The sequence below is a fragment of the Balaenoptera musculus genome, chromosome 15, assembly GCF_009873245.2.
Source record: "Balaenoptera musculus isolate JJ_BM4_2016_0621 chromosome 15, mBalMus1.pri.v3, whole genome shotgun sequence".
In the NCBI taxonomy this organism is placed as follows: domain Eukaryota; kingdom Metazoa; phylum Chordata; class Mammalia; order Artiodactyla; family Balaenopteridae; genus Balaenoptera; species Balaenoptera musculus.
In genome coordinates this window covers 46,344,079-46,359,471 of record NC_045799.1, presented here as the reverse complement: position 1 = coordinate 46,359,471, position 15,393 = coordinate 46,344,079, and the positions used below count along the sequence as shown (strand labels likewise).

Genomic DNA, 15,393 nt, shown 5'->3' with positions numbered 1-15,393 from the left:
CGGGGCACAAGCCAGACACAGTCAGGAGGCTGCGCTTGGCACTACAGCCTTAGCCGTTACCTCAGGGAAAAGGGGGGAGTAATTGGAGGCTTCTGAACTGTGACATGCTCTCATTTCTATTTTAGAGGAAAACTCTGGCTGCTGGTGAGTTTTCCAGGGAGACAGGGACTGGCTGTAGCAATAGCCCAGGGAGAGATGAGTGACGAGGACGCCCAACCCGGGGTGGGGTGAAGCAGCCGGACTGGGGTTATGTTTTGTGGATTGATTCATTTTATATATACTTCACTCCATACATCCTTACGATAATCTGTCTGTGAGGAATTACCATCCTCATTTTACAGATAAGGAAACTGATCGAGGTAAAGATACTTGTTAAAAGCCAAAGAACTTTCCACTGAAACTGAAACCCAAGGTCTGTGTGAGGCCAGCCCCCAGGCATCACCTGCTAATTTGAGCACTACATCAAAGAGACGCACCTGACAATGCACCTGGCCCTGGTAGGAACATCGCTGCTGAGGAGGGGAGAGAATGTCCCCGAAAGCTTCTTAGTCAGAATCGAGACTTGACCAGGAGGGTCCACTGTGATGCTCAGGGATACTGTCCAACATGAGAACTAGCAACAGGTTTTAAATGTGTCTTCTCAAAAAAAAAAAAAAAGTTTACTCTCCTACTGAGTTGTCATCAGTGGAGCTTTGGTTAAACAACTGGTCTAATGACAACCCCACCGAGGAAATTGGGGGACCCCAGTACGTGTACCTCACGGTCGGTCGCTCAAGCAGCTTGGGGACCCCCAAAGCACAGCTGATCTGCCACCCTGTGTACTCTTGACGGCCAAAAGTGCAATAATTGGGGCAAATGAATCCAGGAAAAGGAGTGATTGAAGAGGATGGACGTTTATCTCAGAGGAAGCCAATAAATTAAAAGGAAAGCACATCCCATCCTGATCTGAGCTAAAACCAACAGTCAGAGAAGTCTGAAATTCCACAAAAGGTAGAGTAGTTTATGTGCGGTGTTTATGCACAAATATATAGGCATTTGGGGGACAAAATTATAGCACAAAAACACAGAAATAATGTTTTCTTCATTGAGATAATTTAAATGCTGTTTTCTGATGTAGACTTCTGATGTGCACATATGTGGTTATATGCAGAGAATGTTTATCCTGTCAGAGAGGCGTAAATTCTATTTTCCCAAATTAATGAGTAGACAGTATTTCCAAGACATTCGAAAGAGGCTCCCCTTTACTTAAAGGGGTCAAAAATCCTCTGAAAATATTCCTTAAACTTAAAACGAATTTCCATTTCTTCCTCATATTAAAACCTCATATTGATTTCTTGGGAGTATGAATTCAATTTATCTCAGTTCAGTTCATATCATTTTAAAAATGTGAAGGAAACACACATCCTACTTACTTTCTCCCAGCCAAGCTGAACTCTCCTCAGGAGGAACAGCATGATGACGATTTTCATCTTCTGGGAGAAAGTTCTGGTTCTCGGGTGTCGAAGGCAGAACACAATGGTGAGTGGCAGAGGCTCCCATCGAGTCTTTGCCTTCTTTAAATTCCACTGAGGATGGCAGTTTGGATGGAGACCCCAAAATCTATTCTGTCCATCTGTTTTATTATTCTTAGAACAACTGTCAAAAGTTGCCCAGGGATCAAGTTGCAAACATACTAATTTGCCTTTGAAAAGTAGGCCCTGGGGGAGTTCTGGAACTCCGCTTATAAATTCAGAATCCCATCAGCGCTCATGCCTGCTTCCCTTTGTGGAGGTATGAGCCTGCACTTCCAGGCTCACAGCTGCCTCCAAGCCAGGATGTGCCCATAGACTCACATCCCACTTCATAGGCAAATGAAGGCAGAACCAAAGGGACTTGGCATCTTAAGGGCTGGCTTAAGATGACTAGCAAACCCCGTTTTTTAGGAGGCAGCCTCTACATCGATCACGGATGGATTAAGGACGAAAGCTTTGCACCGGAGAGTTTAAACGGGTGGACACAGCAGAGGGACACGTTTGGTGCTCTTTTACATCCTAGGACTAAATTAGGAAGCTCAGAGACTGGAATGAAGCATTAGAAGAAATAAGCTGAAGAAAGAGAAATATCATAAACCACTAAATACTGTATAGTTTCATTTTTGTGATTCTGATGAAAATGATGAGAAGATCATTTGGACATCTGTGATACGAGATGTGTGTCTGTAAGTAATAACGAGCAATGTCCAAGGAGGTGTCAGGTTAAAATATTGTGGCATTTTGAACTGAGGCAGCTGTGTATCTCTCAGGTTAAAGGCATGTGCAAAATACAACCCAGAGTCCATCGTGATGACGGTGGAGGAGGGAGTGGTGCAGGCACTGGCGCTGATCCTTAGAGCTTCTACCTCCCCCACCCGCTGGCCCCAAGGGTCTCTGTCAAGCCTCAGGGAATAAAGTCAAAATGCTTTCAAAGCACAGGACCCCAGAAACATTCGAAGCACAGCATTCAAAGTACTCATTTTAGGGACTTCCCTGGTGGCGCAGAGGTTAAGAATCTGCCCACCAATGCAGGGGACACGGGTTCGATCCCTGGTCTGGGAAGATCTCACATGCCGCGGAGCAACTAAGTCCGTGTGCCACAACTACTGAGCCTGCGCTCTAGAGCCTGCGAGCCACAACCACTGAGCCCACAGGCCACAACTACTGAAGCCCATGTGCCACAACTACTGAAGCCCGCGCTCCGTAACAAGAGAAGCCACCACAGCGAGAAGCCTGCACACTGCAATGAAGAGCAGCCCCTGTTCACGGCAACCAGAGGAAGCCCGTGCGCAGCAACAAGGACCCAATATGCAGACATAATTAAATAAATAAATTTATTTATTTATTTTAAAAAACAAAACAAAACAAAGTACTCATTCCACAGAGTGAACTAGAAAGGACACCGTTTCAAGTCTAACATGATGGCATTTGGGTTGTTCTCACCCACAGATTACCAAAGGACTATCCCGCTTTGATTAAAAAATTTACTGGAGGGCTTTCCCTGGTGGCGCAGTGGTTGAGAATCTGCCTGCTAATGCAGGGGACACAGGTTCGAGCCCTGGTCTGGGAAGATCCCACATGCCGTGGAGCAACTGGGCCCATGAGCCACAACTACTGAGCCTGCGCGTCTGGAGCTTGTGCTCTGCAACAAGAGAGGCCGCGACAGTGAGAGGCCCGCGCACCGCGATGAAGAGTGGCCCCCGCTCACCGCAACTAGAGAAAGACCTCACACAGAAACGAAGACCCAGCACAGCCAAAAAAATAATAAATAAATAAAATAATTAAAAAAAAAAATTTACTGGAGTGTGTTGCAAATTACTCCAGCGCTGAAACCTGCTGGGACCTCGCTGCAGACACTAAGGCAGACGGGCCCAGAAGGGGTCACCATTTGGACTCGCTGCTCTGTCCTTCTTCGGCTTTGCACAATCTCTTATTATAACAAGACATGTGTTATCCTTTTTGGAGATGTAAATAACAGAAAGTCTCACTTTCAAATATATTGCTTACAACTGCAGAGTCAACTTAACGTTCTGGGATGCTGCTTATGGCATGATGTTCCTTTTAAAATGGGACCGATAATTAGTAAACTGAAATCTGATTAATGTTGGATTAAGAGGTTCTGATGTCTCACTGTGATGTATTATTTCAGTCTGTGGGCACTGGAAGAGACTGTCCTTAGGAAGCTCCTGTCTTCCCCTCTCCAAGATGGGAGGATGAAATTAAAACCCTGATTTTTTTAAAAAAGTTCAGTTTGTATGCAACAGTTTATAATGTAGGATTCAGGTTTTTCTCCTTCTGTTGTTTTCTCACTTTGAAGCTGAAACCAATGAATTAACTATTTGAGAGAGAACAAAATTGACTAGAAATAAAAGTCTTCCTCCAGGGACTTCCCTGGCAGTCCAGTGGTTAAGACTCTGCACTTCCAGTGCAAGGCGTATGGGTTCGATCCCTGGTCGGGGTACTAAGATCCCACATGCTGCATGGTGAGGCCAAAAATTTTTTTTTAATTAAAAAAAAAAACATCTTCCTCCAAAAACGCCAAGGGTGAACCCCCTGGTTCTGGCAGAGGGACTTGACGTGTTAGGTGGCTCAGGCGGGCTCAGCTCTCACCAAGCTCAAGCACAGAATTCTGAGACCCAGGAGACTTTCTCTGAAAGGTATAGATATCAAAGGCTGTGAAAATGACCACTAGATAATCCATGAAGGAAAAATTTTAAATTAATACCACTTTGTGCTCTTTACAGTTAAGGCTAGGGATCCCTCTTGTTGTTTCGCTAGGATTATAAAAAGACCTGTAATGGCCAGAATTTTCTCCATGCTCCATGGCAAGAAGAGTCCATATTTCTTCCTCACCTGCATTTTAAAATTCATACTCTTGTTTGCCTACTGCTGAAGAGTGTGGCAGAATCAGGAATAATGGCTCCCTTCGAAGCTGTGCCAGTCCCCAAATAACCATCCGGATGCTAAGGAAACCTCGTCATCTATGGAATGACTTTTCGCTCTTTGGATATTCAGACACTAATAAATGTGAAATGCCCAGAAATCCTAGCGGCACTATGAAAAAAGGTGGGTAGGGGTCAGCAAATACCCTCTTGCCTGCTTTTGCCAGGATGACCATTTCCACTTTTCTAACATCTTTCTAATAGCAAAATGTATTTGGGAACAACAGCGGAATTTGTGTCATCATGACCAAATGATTACGGTGCAAACCGAGGTTCTTGCGGGGCCCAGCAGGCTTCTGGTCCCTATGGAAACGCAACTCAATATTGTCCTCCACTCAGCTGGAGGACGGGCGGCCAGGCTTTTGTGCTTGGTGAGATTTCTTCCACAACCTTCCAGCACCAGACCCTAGTGCTTCCTCCCGACTCTTTTCTAATTGAGATGCAAATTAATCTCTCTGGCTGATTACACTTCCCTTAAAGCTACTGACACACGCAGCTGTAACCAGAGTTTGCAGACTCCCCAACAAGTGACTTCAGCTGACAGCCTTGCCCACGCGGCCTGGCCAGTGGCTGAGTCTGGACTGCGAGGGCTTCCCCGGGGCTCACAACAGCCCTGCGACTACGTCCCTGTCCTTAGGATTTAGAAACAGACTCTGAGGCCTGCGTTATTTAAGGTCTCCAGACTGAAGGGCCACTCCCCTCCCCGCAGACCCGGGCTTTCCTGACTGTGCCTTTCCTCCTTTCTTTCTTACTTCCTTCCCAGCTGCTGTTCTCTGACCTTAACACTGTTTGAATCCATCTCTCCCTCTAACTAACTAAACTTACAGCTCTAAGAATGTGGGATTACTGAATAGCTGTCACTTACATTTCATGGCTCTCAATAAAATTCTATTAATTTAAAAATCAAATATAAAGTCGTCATTCTAATTGTCGGGATTTCCACCTAAATGTCCTTCAATAACATTTTGGGGTGGTGATGGAAGCATTATTATTTAGAACGCAAAAGAAAAGCAAGATGCCCCAAATACTCTATCGTTCAACATAAAGAAAAATACACACAAAATCCAATTTTTCAGTAAAAATGCTAACATGTTTTTCTCTTGACTACTACCATCTATGTGTTTTTGCCAACGAGATTCACTCAGGAACTGTGCATTGAGCACCTACTCTGTGCCAGGCACGCTGTTCCAAGTGTTGGGGATCCGGTTGTAAACTAAACACTCAAAAATGAGCAAAAAGGACTTAAAAATGTATCTATCTATACATAAAGAGATACATACTCTGTTTGTAGAGCTATATTTCTTGGATAATAAAGGTTTTCAATTTTGAAAAAATTGCAATTTTACAAAATGAGTTGTTTTTGCCTTCTGCTTTCCAAAATTTTTTAAAAATTAATTAATAATTATTATTTTTTTGGCTATGTTGGGTCTTCGTTGCCGTGCACAGACTTTCTCTAGTTGTGGTGAGCGGGGGCTACTCTTCGTTGCGGTGTGCAGGCTTCTCATTGCGGTGGCTTCTCTTGTTGCGGAGCACAGGCTCTAGGTGCGCCGGCTTCAGTAGTTGTGGCACGTGGGCTCAGCAGTTGTGGCTGGCAGGCTCTAGGCGCAAGGGCTTAGCTGCTCCGCGGCATGTGGGATCTTCCCAGACCAGGGCTCGAACCCGTGTCCCCTGCATTGGCAGGCGGATTCTTAACCACTGCGCCACCAGGGAAGTCCTTGTTTTTGTTTTTAAACCAAATCAATCTCTTTCTCTCTGTCTCTCCCTTCACACACAAACATATGCATAATGTCCTAGCAGGAATATGTGGGAGGGACAGCAACAGGATGGGCAGCTTCTGGTACAATCAGGAGAGAGAAGAGGCAGGAGGAGGCCAGGTCTGGCAGGGAGCGCGTGGAGGGCGTGCACGGCTGCGGGAGGGGAGGCATCTGGGTCACAGCAGAGACCCGGGGGCAGCCGCTGGGGGCGGAGGCCACCAGCGTGGCCAGGAGGGGAATCCTGGGGGCGGTCCCATGCCCAAAGGCCCTGCAGTGGGGAGGAGCACCCCCTGCAAAGGATGGGATCTGAGTGGGAAGCCAGGCGGCAGCCCGGTTTCTGCACGGATTGTTAGATTTACACTGGCTTTTCCTGAAGGGATGGCTTTTTGCCTAACAGTGATAAGTCACAAATCTGCAGCAAAAACGGAAAAGCAAAGTGGCGTCTCCCTCTCCCTCCTTGAAGGTTCCCCTGCACAAACACGTGCTTCTCACAGGCCTGGCTCCCGGGCCCCAGGGGTGGAGGCAGCACGCCCCCTCCCCCCTGCCCCCGCCCAGGGGGCACCTTCTACACGTTGGGAGGGAGGAGCGGTCTCCAGAATTCGTCTGAGCACCTGCGATGCTGAAAAGTACTTCCGAGACCTAACTCCACAGACAAGCGCTTCCACATTTTACAACAGAGGTCTGTAACTCTGATATTTACGGGCGCCAGGCTGGCAGCGTGACAGTAACAACTGCGGTGACGCCTACTGGGCTCTCACCCAGGACCGGGCACTATTCCCCCCGCGTGGCCCACTAACCACCTCCTCTCCCTCCGAGGGGGACCAGCTGGGGCTCCGGGCCCCAGCGCCGGGGAGCCGTGGTCCAGGGGGCTGTGGTGAACAGGGGGGGACACGTGGCCAGCGGGTCAGGAGGCTGACTGCTGCCTTTGTTGCCAACAGCAAAGGAGGCCCAGTGGGGTCAGAGGTTCTGACTCTTCAAGAAATATCAGAAATCTAGATTTCGACGTGGCTGACAAACTCATTTTTTATGAGCAATGCTGGAGGCCAGCACGGCTCAAAGGAAGCCCATCTGGGGGCTGGATTCAGCCTGCAGGCAGCTCGTTTGTGGGCTCTGGTTTTGCATGTTCGCTTTGACATTGAGCTAAAACCTGATTCCCGGCTGTGTCTGCTCACTGCTCCCCATTCTGCAGTCTTGTCTCCTCTTTGAACCCCCGAAGCTCCTGAGACCACTCCTTCCTGGTTTTATGGGCTCCCTGAGCTGTAAGGCCCCTCTATACCTGCTGCAGGTTGGTGGGGCTCTCTTATGATGTGGTCCCGGAGTGGCACCCCGTTTACGATGTGACCCGAGGCTGTAGGGGCACAGGGACCGTGCCTTTGCTCCTCCTGGTCACGTCCCTCATCTCAAATCTGGGCTCCACCACGATCCTCGGGTGTTTGTCGCAGACACCGCCTGCTGCCACGCTGAGCACCCTTGGCTTGTAGGGACCCAGCTAAACCCAAGGTGTGGCTTTTCAGGCTACGGCCTCGGGCTCATCTGGTTGGTTTGGGTCTGGAAGTCTTGTCTGTTGAGATAATCCTCATTTCTGATTTTGCCTTGGGTCAAGTTAGTTAGCCCTCTCAGCTCTCCTTAAAAATGGTTATTTATTTTGATAAACAGGTGCTCTAGACCTTTGTGAAAGTTGCTAGATGGAAGAGGGTTTGAGCCAAGCCTTGGCCCACACGGGACCAGAGGCACGGGCCCCAGTTGATCGGTGTCTGTGAATGAATGCATTTAGGTTTGGCTGCAGTGAAGTCACCCAGCTCCCAGGGGCCCAAACCCTCTCCCATCTGCCAGCTGATTACGATACTTTATCTTGTGTTTTACCAAAATTAAGATTTATATTTACAAGCTTTCTCTAACCTCTGAAAACAGTGATCTTATCAAACACCATGAGTATGTTTGGGATACTTTATTCTATGTGAACTCATTCTTTTCTTGAGGCTCACAAGCTATTTAATATTTATCAAGTCTAACAATTTTACAAGGGACCCAGGCAACATTCCAAAATTCACCCTTAATTCTATTTGAAAACAAGGAAAATCTTTTCCTGTTTTCAGTTCTGGGTGCATCCTTAATTTACATGAGTTCGGATGAAACAGTTCTTATGGTTCTGAGATTGCTGTTGTAAATTTGTTCTACAACCTGGGGTATGGTTACTTGCAGGGGCCAATTCTTTTTTTTTTTTTTTTAATTACTGTGTTCTCAGTACTTTGAGTTTTAATTGATACACCGTGACACTTTTCTGCCACCTCCCAGAGGAAGAAGCTGGAGGACAAGCGGGATGGGGTCCACGGTGAGGGCCTCACGCAACACCGCTTGGAGCGACCCTCTTAACCCGATGTTCCGCAGACCGCACGCGGCTCCACTGGCTGCCCGCCTGGGGCCTCCCCCTTTTCTTTCTCACAGAAAGTTTTTATTTTCTAACAAAATATATTCCCCTTTACAGGCTCAAGCCACCCTTGGGAATACAGTAAGCCCCCTACATGAGAACCTTCAAGTTTTGAACTTTCAAAGATGCGAACATGCCCCTGTATGCCAGCTGTTGCACTGCACTACCGTACTTTTCAAGGTACTGTACTGTAAGATTAAAAACGTTTTCTTTATTTTTTGTTTGTTTTTTATGTATTATTTGTGTGAAAAGTATCATAAACCTATTAGAGTACAGTACTATAGAGCCGATTATGTTAATTGGGTACCTAGGCTAACTTTGTTGGACTTACCAACAAACTGGACTTACAAACGCGCTCTCGGAATGGAACTCGTTCGTATGTAGGGGATTTACGGTATGCCATTTCCTCATCTGATCTCTACTTTTTGAAATGTGCTTCCAGAGTGTCAGGGCACAGGTCTGCTTGCGCTTTGCGCCCATTCTTGTACAAACTCTGGGACAAACCCACTACTCTCTGCAACATTCAAGTCAGCCTTTCACGTCGCTGAGCAATGGAACCAAGATAGTAGTTCCCCTCGTTTACTTCCTGTCTTCTGAGAGAGGGTCTGATAGCCAAGAATTTATCAAATGCTTGCTGCCTTTATTAGGATGTACCTTGGAGCCGACATCGAGTAGCCGAAGCCCCTATCACAGCTCTAGTTTACCTTTCGGGCGGCTCGGAAGGGGGATTAGAAAAGCACAGCGCACGCCCCCACGTGGACTGCGGCGCCCCACCCGGCGCATTCTCCATCCCCCGCACTCTGACCCCACCCGCGAGCATTTTCTTTCTCGGAGGTACTGCTATTACCTGGTATGTGTTTGCCTCTTTCCTGAAGTGATTCTGCTCTGGGTCCTGTTTTACCCAGTTCTCCAGGTGAAGACTGGGCACTCTGGTACCAGCCATGGCTGAGCCCCTCAGGGACATGCGTCCTGCTTGACTGCCCTGCCGAGGTGACCCTCCACTTCCCTACTCCTCGATTTTCTGGGAAACTGTTCTCTCCTTTTCCTCCACCGACCTCTCTCTCTCCCCCTCCTTCCAAGCCTACTCTTCAAAGGTGATGCTCCAGGGAGTCTGGCCTTAATCTTCTTCCCATTGCCCTCCACACCCGCACATCTAGCAGACCCCACCCCAATCAGTCCACCTGCCTGGTGGAGGCGCCCATCCTCCCCCGATGAGGCCACAGACCAGGCCCTCACTTCCCCTCAGGACCCCTTCCGCTGCCCCTGCAATGCCTTCATCACCTCTATCTTTCCCAGGTGTGTGCATGTGCACGTGTGTGTGTACGTATGTGTATATGTGTGTGTATGTATGCGTGTGTGTATGCGTGTTTGTATATGTGTATGTATGTGTGTGGGTATGTATGTGTGTATGTATGTATGCGTGCATATGTGTGTATGCGTATACACGTGTGTGTGTTTTTGTGTGTGTGCGTGCGTGTCCGTCCCACACTCTGCTGTACGGAAGCATCCGTGGTTCTCAAACAGGATGCGTTCTCCCAGAGCTTGGTCCGAGCAAATGCTGTCTCCTCACTTGGAATATCGTGTTCATATTCCTATTCCGGGCGGCCGGGACAGTGCCTGGCAAGTGGGAGAGCACAGTAAATGCTGACAGATCCGTAACTCGCTCTGCGCGGTCCCGTCTGAGTCCTTCTCCTACACTTAGGTGTGTGAAGACAAATGGAGGAATGTAAGGTCTTCCCAGGAGAAATAACCAAAAGTCCAGGGGAGAGGGAAGAAACAGGATGGTTACGGCTTTAGGAAGAGGGGCCATTTTTGAAAGTGTGTAAATTCAGAACACGACTGAGCAAAGATATGAAGAAGTCATGAGTCTAAGAGAGACGCTCTGGAATCATCAAGTCTACCTGCTAATTGAAAATGAAACTAACTTTCACCTGTGAAAGAGCGGAGGCCAACTAGTCAGCTGGGTCCTCCCATCAATGACGACAGTTCCAGGGAGGAGGGAGGACATAATTGAGAGCACTGTGCCCCCGGAGGGGACGTGCACTTTCAAAGGCCACCATCCGTGTGTTTCCGGGAGAACTCCTCCTAATGGGCACACTGCGGGCCATGGCAACCTCTCGTGACACAAGCTCTCCGAGCAGGAGCACGGAGCCCTGGCCCGATGGTTCTGGAAACCTCTCTCAGTGGACCGTGGTCTGATTTTGTAATCTCGAGTTGGCTTGGGACCTGTAAACACCACGTGTGGCAAGTTCCCAATCCACAGCCCTCCAGACACAGGCCTGGGCCCTCTGATTGCCCACGAGGGGCAGGAAAAGCTGATGGCAGGTGAGCTGGCCCTCATTGCTCAGGAGGGCGGGGGCCGCAGGATGAAGTCTCCACTCGATGGACTGGACTTGGCCCACGGAGGGGGTGACTAGGAACCCCCCACGGAGGAGGTGACCAGGGACCTGGGAGGCACAGGGGCCCGGCTGAGACATCACTGAGGGCGGTTTCCCAACACCCCTACCGCCTTCACTTTCTTTTTGGATCACATAAGACAATGGTATTTTTCAGTCTCCTATGAGACTTCAACACACACTTGCAACTGTGTGATCACTTAGCCGAGGGTACCCCAAACGAGAACGCCTCTGATATTGACTTTAAGCTGGAGTTACTGTTTGAGAAAAGATCTCCAAAAGGCAAATTCATTCCAACAATGCCTCCAGTCCTCAGCTTAATAACAAACATTGTATTTTCTTGAACATTACTGAACAAAATTGATATAGAACTAGTTAGATATTATACAGAACTGAATCTCAGTGGACACTATTTGAAGGCAGTTGAGTATCAGTCACTAGCTGGGGTGGGGAGCTGGCTCCCTGGGGAGGCCATGCTCTCCATCTGAACCAGAACTCGCAGTGAACGCAGAAAGGCGGCTATGGTGTCCTAAGAAACGTGAACAGCCAAGGAACCCTGTGTGTCCTTAGTTGTGTTACTTCCCTGTATTAGCCAACAATTTACTCTAAGAATGATGACATAGAAGGAAAGGGGAAAACGGCACCGTGGTTCCCTTTCCGGTCAGCTCTTCCTGACTCGTCCGTAAACTGAGGGTAAGTTTTAGCACATAGGGAGAGTGAAATAAAACCAGGTAAGTTAGTTTTGTGCCATGTTTCCACCGTCCTAGTTAAAACAAAATATATCCACGTAGAAGTTATGAAGTACGAACGGGTGATTTTGGTGATTTCATACATGAGTTAAATGCTTTTATATTTGCATATTAAACTGGCACTGCACAATATAAAGAATGATAAAATTAATGCTAATAATCTAAATTTGTTGTATTTGTTTACTTAAACTGATAATAAATAGCAAATTAAAAAACACCATGACAAGTCAGAGAAAAACTGCAGGAGAATGGAAAAAGCTTTATATTTTAGCATCTTTAAAGGCACTTTCCCTGCTTTTTGAATAAAAGACCCCACATTTTCATTCTGCACTGGGACCCAGAGGTTATACAGCCAGCCATGGTTTCAGGGGTGTCCCAGGTATCACTGATCTTCTCGGCCCTTGGGAGGGCTTGCAGGGGCTTGGGGTAGTGGACCCTACACCCACTCCTGACCTCTTCCCCTGGCATCAGGCGACTGTGATGCTGTCCTAGGATGTGAACTTTCAAAGTGGCCATGAGGTGAAAGTTAGGGTCCCCTCAGCTCCCCTGGTCCCGCTCAGAAGACCATCTCTGCTGGAAGCTCACTCCTACAGCTGAACACTTGAGAACACTCTGAGTCCCTGTGTTTACTCTTGTGCCCTCCGCCTGGGACCCGCCCCTGCTCCCTGGGGACAGAGCCTCTTGCATCCTCCCAGCTCGGCCACCAGCTCTCTCCCTGACCATCTCAGCCCCATTCCCCAGTTGCCCTGGAACTTGATTAGTTTGCCTGTCTTCTCAAGGTAGCGCGGGGCAAGGACCATACCTGCCTGCTCCCCGTGAATCTCAAGCCCAGCACTGGGCTGGGCAGATCCTGAGTCCACACTGAGTATTTGTTTGGTAAATGAATCAGTGCAAGAAGACACCCATGTTAGGATGTGTTAGGTTATTCAGTGTTTTTCAAAATTCAAATCTAGGGCTTATCTCAGTGAAGCAGCGAATTCCAGACATTAGCTGCGACACCAAATAGCTTAGACTTTTGCTAAAGCATGTGAGGACCAGGATGTATTAACAAAATGTTAAAAGAGCAATTCATTATTAATAGCCTAGGCAGATATCTATAAATATTTAAAAATTTTTAAATTAGTAATTTTTTAAAGAACAAAAATACAAACACTCCCACCTTCCTTTTCTCTTATTTTTTCCACTTCTAACTTTTCTTCTTCTCATACCTTTGGTTTCTAGCCTGAATATTAGCTCTTTTGCAGGCAGAAATTAAAGAATAGAGTAGTTAAGTGATTGCAAAGCTTTCCCCATTAATTACATCTCTATAAAGATTATTTATAATATTTTATTTCTTGTTTCAAATAATTTATTAGTACCAATGACATCTTCTCAAGGCATAACGCAAAAGAAAAATGTTTAACATTTTATAATGATCAACATAGTAAGTTTTGTTACTTTCTTTTTCCTAATTTCTGTGCTAAGTCATCCTCCAAGATGTTGACCTGGCTATTTTATGAGTGATTTTGGAATAAAGCATTTTCTAACTCATGTTGGCATCAGTAGCCCTAAGCCGGCACCCACTTTAGTCAAGTGTGGTTGCTTGGAGAGTTTTTAAAGTGATGCTGAATCCTATCCTTTGAACTTTTTAAAAATATCGTTTTCCCTTAAACCTGATTATTCTGAAGCCACGTTAATTCTGACTTGAGAAAGCAGCGTCCAACAACACAGCAAAGCATGGCTCTTGTAACAAGCAGTTCCATAAGTGGAGAAGGTGGCGTGACAAAAATCACAGTGGACTTACACAAGACGGGATTTTCCTGTTTGCAAATGGCTTTTTTCTTGCCTTGGTCCAACGTCCTTGACTGATGAGTGTCCAGCTCATCATGCAAACCGACAAGCCAATCGCTAAAAAGGTCTTTCTCATTTCTGCCAAGAACCTCTCTCTAAGAGTGTGTGAAATAAAAACGCCACGCGCAAGGCTGAATTGACACCAGCCGTAAGATTAAGTCCAGAGTGCCGTGGAGATCACTGCACAGAACGCCTTCTCCCAAACACCACCACCACCGGACAAAGCAGGAGGGAACAGGCCGAGGGGATAATGCTGCCCAGGCCCCCGGGGAGGGACCAGATGGGACCTAATAGCTCTTTTCTACTACTAATTTCTATGATAATTCCGAGTTGCCACATGGCATATGTATTTTTTTTTTTTTGACCTAAAGACAGAATATCTGTCAATGAAGTGACCAGGATTTTAATGAAAGGTATTTTTCATGAACTGTATCTATTCACACGTTATATTTCTCACCCACTCCTCACCCCCACTCTCCAGCAACATGTCACTGATGGTAAGGTTGCGAGAAGTACAGAGACAGAGGTCAAACACAATACGCTTATCATCATTACCAATACTAATTAGAAACAGAGATCCTGAGTTTTATTAGGAGGTCAGATGCCTTTCGCAGCGATTTTTTTTTTTTTTTTTTTTTGCAGCGATTTTATGAAGTTGCCTTAATTTCTTTTTCTTATGGTCAGGGGTCATGCCTGAATTTAAAGATGACAGCATGCCAACTAATGTTGGAGAAAAAAAAATTACACTAGTGAAATTTCTTCTGTTTTTAGAGAGAAGACCAGAAATGAGAGAAGGAGATATTAATGATTTGGGAAAATGACAAAAGGATTTCCAGCCATTCTCACTGATGAGTTCAAGTACAACTTTGTTGAAGGTGTCTTTCCCTGTCCTCCCGACCAGACGCAATGTCCCCCTCCCCCGACCTCCTGGAACACCATTTGTGCTTCTCTGGTGGCACTTGCTACGTTCTTTGATTTATTAGCGTCATTTCTGGTAGGCACTTGGAGTGACCCCGTTGCATTTTCTCAGCACCCCACCTTACACACAACAGACTGCAGCAAACAGGGAGGGAGGAGGAGGAGACCGAACTTGGGGAGAAATACCCCAGGAGGAATGAGCATCTTGTCATAGGCACCACTTTTCAGCATAAACATATGTGACTTGATTATGAAAATCAACTCTTCTAAGTTTGATGTAGCACAAAATTATTATATTTAATGTAAACTAAGGAATGGTATGAAAATCACAGTTTTTTTCAACCCAGATTGAAAAAAATTCCCTCTTCCCTCTTCCACCCAGTTGTTAAGACTTACCTCTTGTGAGAAGGTTCCTGGAAGCTGGATGCTGGGATGGTTAATACATTACACACTTAGCGCAAAAAGATACAAGCTCTGGTAGAGGGGGATGAGGCACTTCACGGCCCTGCTGGCGTTGATGCAAGTGGCACAGATGAGGCTTGGCAGGAGCTGCCCACTCACGATTGCTCCATCAAACAGGGGCCCAAAAAATGGAACCTGTTGATTCAAGACAAAACAAAACCAAAAAAAAAAAAAACAAACCACTTAATTAAAAAAAAAAAAACAACCCAGTAAAAGTCAAACCAAAGACATGAGAACAGCTGCTTGATGTCTCGGACCTGTCACAACTGCACAGGCTGCCACCCACAGACTGGATACTAGACCTGGACCCAGTTCTAGGGCTTTCGGATCAAGCCAAGCAGGATTGTTCCACGACGCTCCTCTATTGCGAACTCTTTGGCTAAACTTCTCATGACAGATTGTC

At 46.7% G+C, this 15,393-nt stretch overlaps 1 protein-coding gene across 2 annotated transcripts in view; it reads right to left on the bottom strand.

Annotated features, from left to right (window-relative positions):
• Positions 1 to 15,393, bottom strand: part of RALGAPA2 (Ral GTPase activating protein catalytic subunit alpha 2) — a 282,520-nt gene that overhangs the window by 61,499 nt on the left and 205,628 nt on the right. For both annotated transcript variants that reach the window (XM_036825221.1, XM_036825222.1), the window contains one exon: positions 14,998 to 15,125. In XM_036825221.1, coding sequence (XP_036681116.1) covers positions 14,998 to 15,125 — 128 coding nt within the window. The remainder of the gene's footprint in view (positions 1 to 14,997; positions 15,126 to 15,393) is intronic.